The 11,815-nt window shown below is 39.7% G+C and overlaps 1 protein-coding gene across 1 annotated transcript; it reads right to left on the reverse strand.

The window, feature by feature from the left end:
* Nucleotides 1-4,526: 4,526 nt before the first annotated feature.
* Nucleotides 4,527-7,909, reverse strand: LOC129044012 (late cornified envelope protein 1E-like). The gene is made up of 2 exons (XM_054501510.1): nucleotides 7,826-7,909; nucleotides 4,527-5,661 (listed from the first exon to the last, which is right to left on the reverse strand). Exon 2 carries the CDS (start codon nucleotides 5,637-5,639, stop codon nucleotides 5,295-5,297), a length of 345 nt encoding a protein of 114 aa, XP_054357485.1. The 5' UTR covers nucleotides 5,640-5,661; nucleotides 7,826-7,909; the 3' UTR covers nucleotides 4,527-5,294.
* Between the last annotated feature and the right edge of the window lie 3,906 nt (nucleotides 7,910-11,815).

An 11,815-nucleotide genomic window follows, 5' to 3' on the forward strand; every position in this document is an offset into this window, starting at 1 on the left:
TTGTTTAATTGTCAGGGTTCTTTACATATTTTGTATAGCAACCCACTACCAGCTACATGATTTGCTAATATTTGCTCCCATAACAAAGATTTCCTTTTCATGGTACTGATTTTGTTCACTGATGCACATACATTTCTAATGTTTATGTAGTCTAATTTATCTATTTTTACGTTTGTTGCCTGTGCTTTTGGTATCATAGTTAAGAAATCATTGTCAAATCCAATGTCATGAAGATTTCCTCCTATGTTTCCTTCTAGGAATTTTATAGTTTATTTATTTATTTATTTATTTTGAGATGGAGTCTTGCTCTGTCGCGCAGGCTGGAGTGCAGTGGCATGATCTTGGCTCACTGCAACCTCCACCTCCCGGGTTCAAGCAGTTCTCCTGCCTCAGCCTCCCAAGTAGCTGGGACTATAGGAGTGCACCACCATACCCAGCTAATTTTTGTATTTTTAGTAGAGACGGGGTTTCACCATGTTGGCCAGCCTGGTCTCTATCTCTTGACCTTGTGATCTGCCCGCCTTGGCCTCCTAAAATGCTGGGATTACAGGCGTGAGCCACCACGCCCATCCTGTAGTTTTAACTCTATGTTTATGTCTTTGATCCTTATTGAGTTAATTTTTGTGTATAGTGTAAGCTGAAGGTCCAGCTTCATGCTTTTGCATGTGCATATCTAAATTTCCCAACACCACCTGTTGAAAAGATTGTCCTTTCTCCATTGAGTGGTATTGGCACCCTTGTCAAGAATCATTTTAATTAGCTAGGCATGATAGTTTGTGCCTATAGCTCCAGCTACTCAGGAGGCTGAGACAGGAGGATTGCTTGAGTCCAGGAGTTTGAGTCCTGCCTGGGCAACATAGCAAGACCCTGTTTTTGGACAAAAGAAGAATAATTTGACCATATATATGAGGGTTTATTTATTTTAAGTTTCTCTGCTACTCTTCTATTCATTCTATTTCATTGACCTATATGTCTGTCTTTATGCCAATAACACACTATTTTCATTATGGTTGCTTTGTTGCAATAAATTGTATTAATTTATTTTTATTTTTTTTTAGAGACAAGGTCTCACTATGTTGCTCAGGCTTGTCTAGAACTCCTGAGCTCAAGGGATCCTCTATCCTCTGCCTCCTGAGTGGCTGAGACTACAGGTATTCACCACTATGTCTGTCTGTGATAAGTTTTAAAGTCAGAAAGTGTATGACTCTAACTATATTTTTCTTCTTCAAGATTGGTTTGGCTATTTGAGGAATAGTCACGGTGTATAATCCTTTTGATGTGCTGTTGAGGATTTTTATCATCCCTCAATATCATCAGAGATATTGTTATGTAGTTTTCTGGCTTTGGCGTCAGGATAATGCTGGCCTCAGAGAGCGAATTCATAAACGTCCTCTTTTCTTCAATTTTTTGGAAGCATTGAGTAAGATTTGTGTGGATTTCTCTTCAAATGTTTGGTAGAATTAATGAGTGAAGCTGTCTGGTCCTGCACTTTATTCTGTTGGCAGAGTTTTGATCTTTGCTAGTTATAGGTCTGTTCAGATTTGTTTCTAGGGATCTATCCATTTCATCTAAGTTATCCAATTTAGCATACAATTGTTCATGGTATTCTCCTACAATCTTTTATTTCTATAAGTTAGTTGTAATGCCTTCCCTCTCATTTTTTATTTTAGTTCTTTGATTCTTCTCTTTTTTCTTCGTCAAGCTAGTGAAAAGTTTATCAGTTTTGGTGGTCTTCTCAAAGAACAAACTTTTGGTTTTGATGATTTTCACTATTGATTTTTCTAGTTTTCACTTCATTTATTTCTGTCCTAATCTTTTTTATTTCCTCATTCCTTCTATTAGCTTTGATGCAGACTGTTTTTTGTTGTTGTTGTTGTTGTTGTTTGTTTTTTTTTTATTTTTTTATTTTTTGGTTTCTTAAGTCTTAAGGTATAAAACTAGGTTACTGATTTGAGATTTTTTTTCTTTTTTAAGGTAAGAGTTTATAGGTATAAATTCCTCTCCTAGCACTGCTTTCTTAGCATCTCATAAATTTTGGTATGCTGTGTTTTCATTTTCATTTTCTCAAGATATGTTATAATTTCCTTTGTAATTTTTACTCTGACCCATTGGTTTTATAAGTGTGTTGTTTAATTTCCACATATTTGTGGATTTTCCGGTTTTCCTTTTGCTACCGAATTTTAGTCTTATTCCATTGTAGTTGGAAAAAGATACTTTGTCTAGTTTCAGTATTTTAACATTTATTAAGACTTGTTTTGTGGGCTTCCGTATGAGGCCTATCCGGGAGAATGTTGCATGTGTATTTGAGATAAATGTGTACTCTGCTAATCCCAGGTGGAATGTTCTGTATATCTTTTTGGTCCGATTCATGTATAATGTATTCCATGTCCTCTGTATACTTATGGATATTCTGTATGATTGTTCTATCTATTACTGAAAGTGGAATATGAAGTCTCTTACTATTATTGAAGACCTCTCCATTTCTCCCTTTAACTCTGTCAATATTTGCTTCATATATGTTGGAGCTCTGATTTGAGGCACATGTGTGTTTATAACGGTTCTATATTCTTGTTAAATTATTCCTTTTATCATTATGTAATGTCCTTATTTGTCTTTTGTAACAGTCTTTGAGTTAAAGTCTATTTCGTCTAATAAGTCTCAGGTTTTTTCACTTTTCTTTATTTTCTTTTCATTTTCCTCCTCAAATTCAATAATTTCAAATCACTTGTCTTCAAATTTGCTGATTCTTTCTTATGCCTCTTTGACTCTGCTGTTGAACTTCTCTAAATAATTTTTCTATTAAGTTATTGTATTCTTCAGCCCCAGAACTTCTTGTGAGTCTTTGTAAAAATAATTTCTATCTGTTGATATTTTTATTTGTTAATACATAATTTTCTTAATTTTATTAGTTGTGTCTGTGTGTTCTCCTTTAATTCTTTGAGCATTTAAGACAATTGTTTTAAAGCTTCTTCAAGGAATTCATTGGCTTGTGTTTCTTTAAAGTCAGTTTCTAGAGATATATTTTGTTTCTGTAAATAGGTCAATTCTCTGTCTCTTTGCATGCCTTGTGTTTCTTTTTTGTTGAAAATTAGATGTTTGCAAAAACAGCCATGTCTCTCCATCTTTGAGAGCTGGCTCTGTGCTGTGGAAAACCTTCAGTGTAGTGTGAAGGCTCAAGAGTCCTCTCAAACCTTTTCTGGGGATGTACCTTCCCTGAGCAAGTGTTTGTGCTTGTGTTTGTGTTTGTGTGTGTGCACAGACACTTTTGTTTCAGTTCCCTGACTGCTTTTAAATGTCTACATTTTTCAGAGTCTTACTCTTGCTTCTTCTTGGAGCCTTTGCTTATTTTGTTCCTCTGCTGCTAATCTCTTATCTTTAGGCACTTGCAAGTCTGCAGTCCCCTTGCAGCTGTTTCATGCCACAGTGCAGCCTCTGCTTTCAGCAGCCTTCAACCAAATATCCAGACTATGCCACTGACTCATTGGTGCTCTAAAGTCAGGTGAGACAAAAAGCAGTTCCTCACACAGTCCTCACACAACCCACAATCTTGCATGCAAGTTCCACTCTTTTCCTTCCATCTGTAAGAAAGGCTGAGAAATTGTGCAGCCTCCTCTGACCACACCACATTATGCAAAAGATGGGATGGGGTAGGGGTGAGCAAAAGCACCACAAAATTTCCTGCCGTTTGAGTATGGTTACTTTCTTTATTAAAACTTTGCTTGGTTGCTGAAGCTTCTTACTTTGTTTTTAAAGTTTTCAGAAAGCTGTTTTTGTCTGTATATCGTTGTCCAATGTCTTTGAAGTGAGCTAGAGCCTGGACGTTCCTTATTTATCATCTTATGTCATCATCTGATGTCACTTCAGCAGTGAACGCTCCTAAATATCTATTTTTTATTATTATATTTTGCCCCATTTGCCTAATACTAGAAATCCAGTAAGTATTGTTAAATGAATAAATTAATCACTAAATCTTTTGCATGAATTGTTATGCCAGTTAGCATTCTAAATTACAAAGAGTAAGTGATCATTTCCACATGACTTCAACAACAATGTTTTGTGAGCTAAAATGCTCACAAAAAGCTTGTGAACAAATAAATGAGTTCTCATCCCCAAAAGATGAGCTATGCTTTTTTTAATTAATGAGATTAAATTGCTTTTAAAATCTAATTTCAGAAGTTATTGGTTTTCTTCATTAATTATTTGTGAATTAAATATGAATTCTGCCAAAACTTTTATAGGAACATTTATTTACTCAGTTTTTATGAACTCTATGTTTCTTACCAACATGAGTCATCTCCCTATCACATATGTTATAATTTTCCCAAGTTAATTTTTTATCCTTTCTTGCTTTTAGTGGTACTACCTGATACTTAGAATTTCATTTTAATGTGGTTAATTGTATTCACATTTTCATTTATGTATTCTAGATTTTGTGTTATTTTGAAAATCTTCTCAATAAATTAACTACATTTTTGGTGTGTTATTGCAATTGTAGTTATACAGCTATAAATATTTGACAAAACTCATTTAATTTTACATTTAATTTTATTGAATTTTATTGCATGAAAATTATACAGCACTAAATGTGATTTAATTTTTTTACAATGCAGATTCATTTCATCTATGTGCATGTACATATGTGTGTGAATGCATGCACATACAATATGGAGGAGGAGTCCGGGGAGATTGTTAGTGGAAGGAGTGGGGTACCAGGAACACAAGAGTGAAGAGGTGACAGTGAGAAGGAGGATGAAGTCGGCCTCCTGGCCATGCCTGAGGGATGCAGTTACATAGGTGAAAGGAACCAGAATTTGAAAGAAAAATATTTCTCAATGCTATTTCAGTCCCTTGGTTTAAAAGGAAAACACAGAAAGAAGAAAAAACACAAAACACACAAAAATGCAAGCTTTTTCCTCCTGACCCCTTTCCCCATCCTCTGTCCACCAAGGCCTCAGCAGCCACCGGCAGACACAGGGGAGCAGAACAAGGACGACACAAACAGGAAAATCAAGCAGGCTGGTAGCAAGTTGGGGGGCAGATTCTGGATTTTATTTCTTCAGTTCAGGCAGCACAGAATACAGCAGCGTGAGCTGTGGAGGAACTAGGTGTGTGCTTTGGAGTTCCCAGGGCAGCCATGGATCTGCAGAAGAAAGTCTCTAAATGCCATTAAGGAGAAAGATTTTGGGTTTCCTGACACCAGAGCAGAGGGATTCCCCAGGCAAGACTTCAAGCTTTTGCTGGAACCTCTCAGCTATTCAGGCAGAATCAGAAGGAAGAGGAAGTCAAGGTCCACTTCAGCAGCAGCCTCCAGAGTGCTGGCCGCTGCCCCCTCCGCAGCAGCTGGAGCCTCCCGAGGGCTGGCTGCAGCAGTCAGAGCTCTGGGGTCTGTGATGGTGGGACCTGTGGCGCCTGTGGTGGCTCAGACAGCAGCCGCCACCCCCAGAGCTGCAGCAGCCCCCAGAGCTGGAGCCACAGCCGCCCCCAGAGGTGGAGCCACAGCAGCCTCCGGAGCTGACACTGCAGCAGGAAGAGACTGGAGGGCACTTAGGGGAACACTTTGGGGGGCATTTGGGGGTGGGGCACTTGGGAGTGCACTTGGGAGGGGGCTGGCACTGCTGCTGGCTCTGCTGGCAGGACATCTCGGCAGCAGGTACTTAGGAGCTGAGGGAGAGTCAGACAGAAAATCAGACCTAGGCAGAGGCCACCTCTGCCCCTCTGACACTCTTAGCATGACATAATTATAGAAACTCTCTCATCATTTCTTTTTTTTTTTTTTTTTTTATTTTATTTTATTTTATTTTTTTTTCTTTTATTATTATTATTATTATTATTATTATTATTATTATACTTTAGGTTTTATGGTACACGTGCACAATGTGCAGGTAAGTCACATATGTATACATGTGCCATGCTGGTGCGCTGCACCCAGCATATACCATTAGGTATATCTCCCAATGCTATCCCTCCCCCCTCCCCCCACCCCACAACAGTCCCCAGAGTGTGATGTTCCCCTTCCTGTGTCCAAGTGTTCTCATTGTTCAATTCCCACCTATGAGTGAGAATATGCGGTGTTTGGTTTTTTGTTCTTGCGATAGTTTACTGAGAATGATGATTTCCAATTTCATCCATGTCCCTACAAAGGACGTGAACTCATCATTTTTTATGGCTGCATAGTATTCCATGGTGTAGATGTGCCACATTTTCTTAATCCAGTCTATCATTGTTGGACATTTGGGTTGGTTCCAAGTCTTTGCTATTGTGAATAATGCCGCAATAAACATACGTGTGCATGTGTCCTTATAGCAGCATGATTTATAGTCCTTTGGGTATATACCCAGTAATGGGATGGCTGGGTCGAATGGAATTTCTAGTTCTAGATCCCTGAGGAATCGCCACACTGACTTCCACAAGGGTTGAACTAGTTTACAGTCCCACCAACAGTGTAAAAGTGTTCCTATTTCTCCACATCCTCTCCAGCACCTGTTGTTTCCTGACTTTTTAATGATTGCCATTCTAACTGGTGTGAGATGGTATCTCATTGTGGTTTTGATTTGCATTTCTCTGATGGCCAGTGATGGTGAGCATTTTTTCATGTGTTTTAAACCCTAGAAGAAAACCTAGGCATTACCATTCAGGACATAGGCATGGGCAAGGACTTCATGTCTAAAACACCAAAAGCAATGGCAACAAAAGCCAAAATTGACAAATGGGATCTAATTAAACTCAAGAGCTTCTGCACAGCAAAAGAAACTACCATCAGAGTGAACAGGCAACCTACAAAATGGGAGAAAATTTTCGCAACCTACTCATCTGACAAAGGGCTAATATCCAGAATCTACAATGAACTCCAACAAATTTACAAGAAAAAAACAAACAACCCCATCAAAAAGTGGGCAAAGGACATGAACAGACACTTCTCAAAAGAAGACATTTATGCAGCCAAAAAAACACATGAAAAAATGCTCATCATTTCAAATATAGAAATTCTCTCATCATCTCTTTGCAAGCTCAGGATACCCTTGTGTGTTATTTGCTACACAAAATAGTAAACTAAGACCAAACAATATTACAAAATGCATCTGACAGTCCAAAGTGTTATAAGTGAAGGAAGAAATTATTCCAAATATGTCTTCACACCCTGAAATTATATGATTTATAGGTCATTTAGGGAAAATTATTTCTTAAAGAGAAAAAGTAATCACTACCTTTTGTAACTTGCAAGGTAGTTTTACTCTGCAATATCCATACTACAAAAGATCTTGGATATTACTGGCTCAGTAAACTTACTTTGTTGAAGCAGAGACAGACAAACCCATAAATTCCTGCAGCCCTGGAATTTGAATCCTGGCCTCCTGATCTTAGGCTGGAGCTCAGACTTCCTCAGCTCACCACCTGCTCAGGCTGATGGGCGGGCATGGTGAGTCTCAGATTTGGTGTGTGCTAATCAACCTGGGAAGTTTGTGAATAAATCCCAGACCCATAAAAATGTCGGTTCCATAAGCCCAAAGGAGCCTCTGGTCCCCTGTCCATGGCTCCAGCTCTTCCCTGCAGACAGGGACAAGGTTGTATTTTCAGAGGTAGGCTTCCTTCCTGTGGCCTATCAGAGTACCCCAGGTCTCTGTGCTTCAAGGTTTCCCATCCTGAGAGGCCTGCTCCACCCGACAGCAGTTTTTTCGGAGCCCAAAGGCACAGCCAACCAGTTCTTCTTTCTGTCCCAGTTGTTACCAGTCTCCTCCCCACCAGAGGCCCTGCCCACCACCCCTCCTACCCTGATCTGAGCATCCCTCTGTGGAAGCCCCTGCTCCTGTTCCCAGAGGACACATACCAAAGTCACAGGCAGCACAGGGTCCTTCAGCACCTCAGGAAGTGAGTGAATGTGGTGCTCTGGCCCTGAGCCCTTTTATCCCAGCCTGGGTTTCTGCCACCTGTGGTGAGACAGGGCCTGGGCATGAGAGGACTTGCCCCCTGATACCCACGTGGCTCCTGTGATGGGTGGTGACTAGCAGCTCCTCACCTGCCTCCCTCCCCAGGCTGAGGGCACCTGCTGCTAGATAGGAGTAGGGCTGCTAAGAAACAAAGGGTGGGGACAATTTATACAGGGCCTTCTGCCCCATTCCTCCTGGTAAATCCCAGCCTTGACCGCTTTTTAGTTCTCGTTTTTGCACATTGGCCCCCAATTCCTTTGTTCCTTTTTGTTGCCCATGGAACTCATTGGCTTCTGACAGCTGAGTTTGGACTGTAATTTAGAGATTCTTTCACATTTTTCCTCTTAAGTCTAAGTAATCCTGCGAGGCTACTGGGGATCAGCTAACTTCTATCTGCAGCCCAAATCTGCCTGCTGCCTGATTTGGATAGCCTCCAAGGTTTTTATGTGTTTAAATTGTTGAGAAAAGAAAGCAAAAAAGGAAAATATTTTACAACATATAAAAATTATATTAAATTCAAATTTCAGGCTTCATAAAGTTTTATTTCTCTGACTCAGATAATGAGCCACATTTATTATTTTATTGATTGTGTCTGTGGTACTTTTCACACTACAATGGAGAGCTGAGTAACTGGGATAGAGATGCTATGGTTCCCAAAGCCTAAAACATTTATTCTCTTAGAGTTTGTAAAAAAAAAAATGCTGACCCCTGATGCATTCCATTATATTTAAGAGCTTGCAGTCAGACAGGCTAGAAAACTGTCCTGGTTCTGCCACCTAGTAGCTGTGTATACTTGTGAAAATTACTTAACTTGACTCCTTTTTAGTTCGTTGTTCTTGTTTCTTCCTCAGTTTAAAAGTTCAAATAGTGATACAGATATCTCACAGGGTATTGAGTCAGCGAGTAAAATAATATAAGGAAAAAGTCTGGTAGAAGGTCTGTGACATGATAGACCCTTAAAAAATGCGATGCCTACATATGTGTCAATAAAGGAATAGGTATTTTGAAGTCATAGCTGCTTTCCAAGATGGAGGGGCTGGGGTATAAATCTGAGATTTGGGGTTGTTTGGTTTTTTCGATTGTTTCCTTTTTTAGTATTTAAGACCCCTTTGTTCTGCTAAGTATGTTGATGTCTTTGACTATGAAGTAGGAATGACTGTGAATGTGAATAGGAAAGGCATTTGTATGGAGTAAAACTCTAGAACTCTATATCGCTCCTTGTAGAGTGAAAAATCCCGGACTTTCCAAGGACCCTATGTTGAGAAGGAGGGAAGGGCACATATGGGGAGATGGAAGGGGAGAGGGGGACTTGGGGGAAGGCCAGGCCTGAGGTGCAGGACACTGTCCAAGACATGGTGGGAGAGCCTCTAGAAGCTTTTGTACCTCAGCAGCTCCCTCCTCCTAGGTTTCCCCCTATTGTCTCTGCTTGAAAAGTGTTTTCTTTCCCTCTACTTAAAGTAGATGAAGGGAAAGGGCAGGAGTTCCTATCTGGTTCAAGTTTGTGTACAACAATATGGTGAGCTTTTCCAACATAATACTAATTCATGAATTAGAAGAAGGTGTACTAAAGCCAGAACAAATGCGAGGAAAAACCCTCTCTTTCCTGTCAGTGGTAGAAATACTGGGGGAGCATCTAAAATTCTTCAGAGCCTGGACCAATATAATGCATTAGTGATATCTAGGTCACAAGGGGAAGAGTGAAGCTAGTTCACAAGTAATTGCAAAATATAAATATGTTTGTGCATGCGTATTGGGGTATCCAAATAACATATACACTAAATGTGTGTGTTTCTATAAACATACACATACATCATATATTTTATAGTGACTCTGTGTGTACATATTTCCTTAGCTGTTTCTCTGCCTCTCGCCTTCTTGGTTTCTCTCTCTAGCTCTTCTTCATTAGAACTGTTCTAGAAATAATTGCCTGTGACCTTAATAGAGTGACCAAACATCCCAGTTTGCCAGCAAAGTTTGGGATTATACCTTTTGTCTCAACATATATTATCATAAACCTTCCTTTCGATCTCAATTGTGTCCCAGTTTGGATGAAAATGTAAATAGTCATGCTACCATTGAACAAGTCTTCTCAAAGGCTTTTGCTGATTCATGATAAAGCCAAAACTCTTACCCTTCGCATTCAAGGACCTGTGTGATGTGACCTTATTCTATTTCTACAAGTTTTTCTTTTTCTTTTCTTTACTTTCCACACTTTTTTTTGAGACAAGGTCCTGCTCTGTCACCCAGACTGGAGTGCTGTGGTGCAAATCAGGGCTTACTGCAGCTTTGAACTCCTGCTAGAACTACAGGCACACACCATCATGCCCAGGTAATTTTTAATTTTTTTGTAAAGTTGGGGTCTCATTATGTTGGCCAGGGTCTTCTTGAATTCCCGGCCTCAAGTGATCCTCCTGCCTCAGCCTCCCAAAGTGCTAGAATTACAAGCATGAGCCGCTATGCCCAGCCAACAGCTTTGCTTTTTCAGAGAAGAAATCCTGTACAGCTGACTTGGTCAGTTAACTCTACTTTGAACAGACTACTCCTTGCCTTACCTGTGTTTTGCTTTATGTGACGTATCTCTGAAACAAGATTGAATATTTTGTCTGGATGTGATGTTTGTATCTTTTATCAGTGCTTAGAGCAAGGATATTCATGTAGTCATTTCATCAGCATATCATAGCACCTAAGAGCTTGCAAATAGCTCTTCCATCTGACTCGAGATCATCCCATATAAGATTGACCCTAAGACAGGCACAGCCATAAGTGCTGGCCATACCCTTCGGAAAGATGCCTCTGTATTATTCAAGGATGATGTTTGTACTTAGATTGTCCCAAAGGGCTTTGTTATTGAAGGAGAGGTCAGGGTATTGATTCTGTGGCTTACACAGGAAGTACTACTCATACACCCAGGTCACTGATTCCTGGTATGATGGTATGATGGGGCTGACATGCCACTGAGCCATGCCTCTGACTCCAGGATGGGCAGCACCCAACATCAATTACTCTGGCTTGAGTTTGGTGATAAATCAGCAGCATGGTTGTAGTATCATGAGGACTCATTGCTAAGCCTTGGCTATTAGATTTAAATTGTCTGGATATCATCTCAATGGAAGAAACATTTACTGACAAATGATTGGCTTTCTGGGGTTGTCTTTTCATCAAGGGTATCTGTCTCTTATAATCTCAGGAGATGAAAGGAAACATGATTGAGATCCACGGGAAGTAATTCTAACTGCATGGATTTCACTCTGTTCCCTGGACCCTACAGCCCTTTCCAGAGAAGGATCTCATACATTAGCAGTTTTTAGTTTATTCCCATTTTTTCCCCAAAACTTTTAATTTGTATTGTAAATTCCTTTTAGTGCATACTTAGATGATGATATTTATGGTTTCTAATTCATTGATAAAGAAAATTATTTTAAGTGAAAAAGGGAAAAGGAAATATAAAAGAAAAATCAATAAGTGCATTTTTAAAACTTAGAAATCTGTATAGCAAATAGCATCATAACTAAGACAGAAAGAAAAGTAATCGGTTGGGGGAAATTGCAATACATTTGCTAAGAATATAGAAAAAACAGTCCTTACAATTTAATTGGAAAAATGCAAGTTTGCCAATACAAAGAACAATCAAAGGCCATGAACAGGCAACACACATACTGGAAAAGAAACACAAATGGGAAAAACAAGTTAAAAATATGTTCAATGTGGCCGGGCGTGGTGGCTCATGCCTGTAATCCCAGCACTTTGGGAGGCCAAGGTGGGTAGAGTTTGAGACCAGCCTGGCCAACATGGTAAAGTTCCATCTCTACTGAAAATACAAAAAATTAGCCGGGCGTGGTGGCGGCACCTGTAATCCCAGCTATTTGGGAGGCTGAGGCAGGAGAATGACT

Source organism: Pongo pygmaeus, chromosome 1 (assembly GCF_028885625.2).
Source record: "Pongo pygmaeus isolate AG05252 chromosome 1, NHGRI_mPonPyg2-v2.0_pri, whole genome shotgun sequence".
Taxonomy (NCBI): domain Eukaryota; kingdom Metazoa; phylum Chordata; class Mammalia; order Primates; family Hominidae; genus Pongo; species Pongo pygmaeus.

Excerpts from the sequence above, each read along its gene's own strand:
- LOC129044012 (XM_054501510.1), bottom strand. The coding sequence starts at position 5,639 with ATGTCCTGCCAGCAGAGCCAGCAGCAGTGCCAGCCCCCTCCCAAGTGC.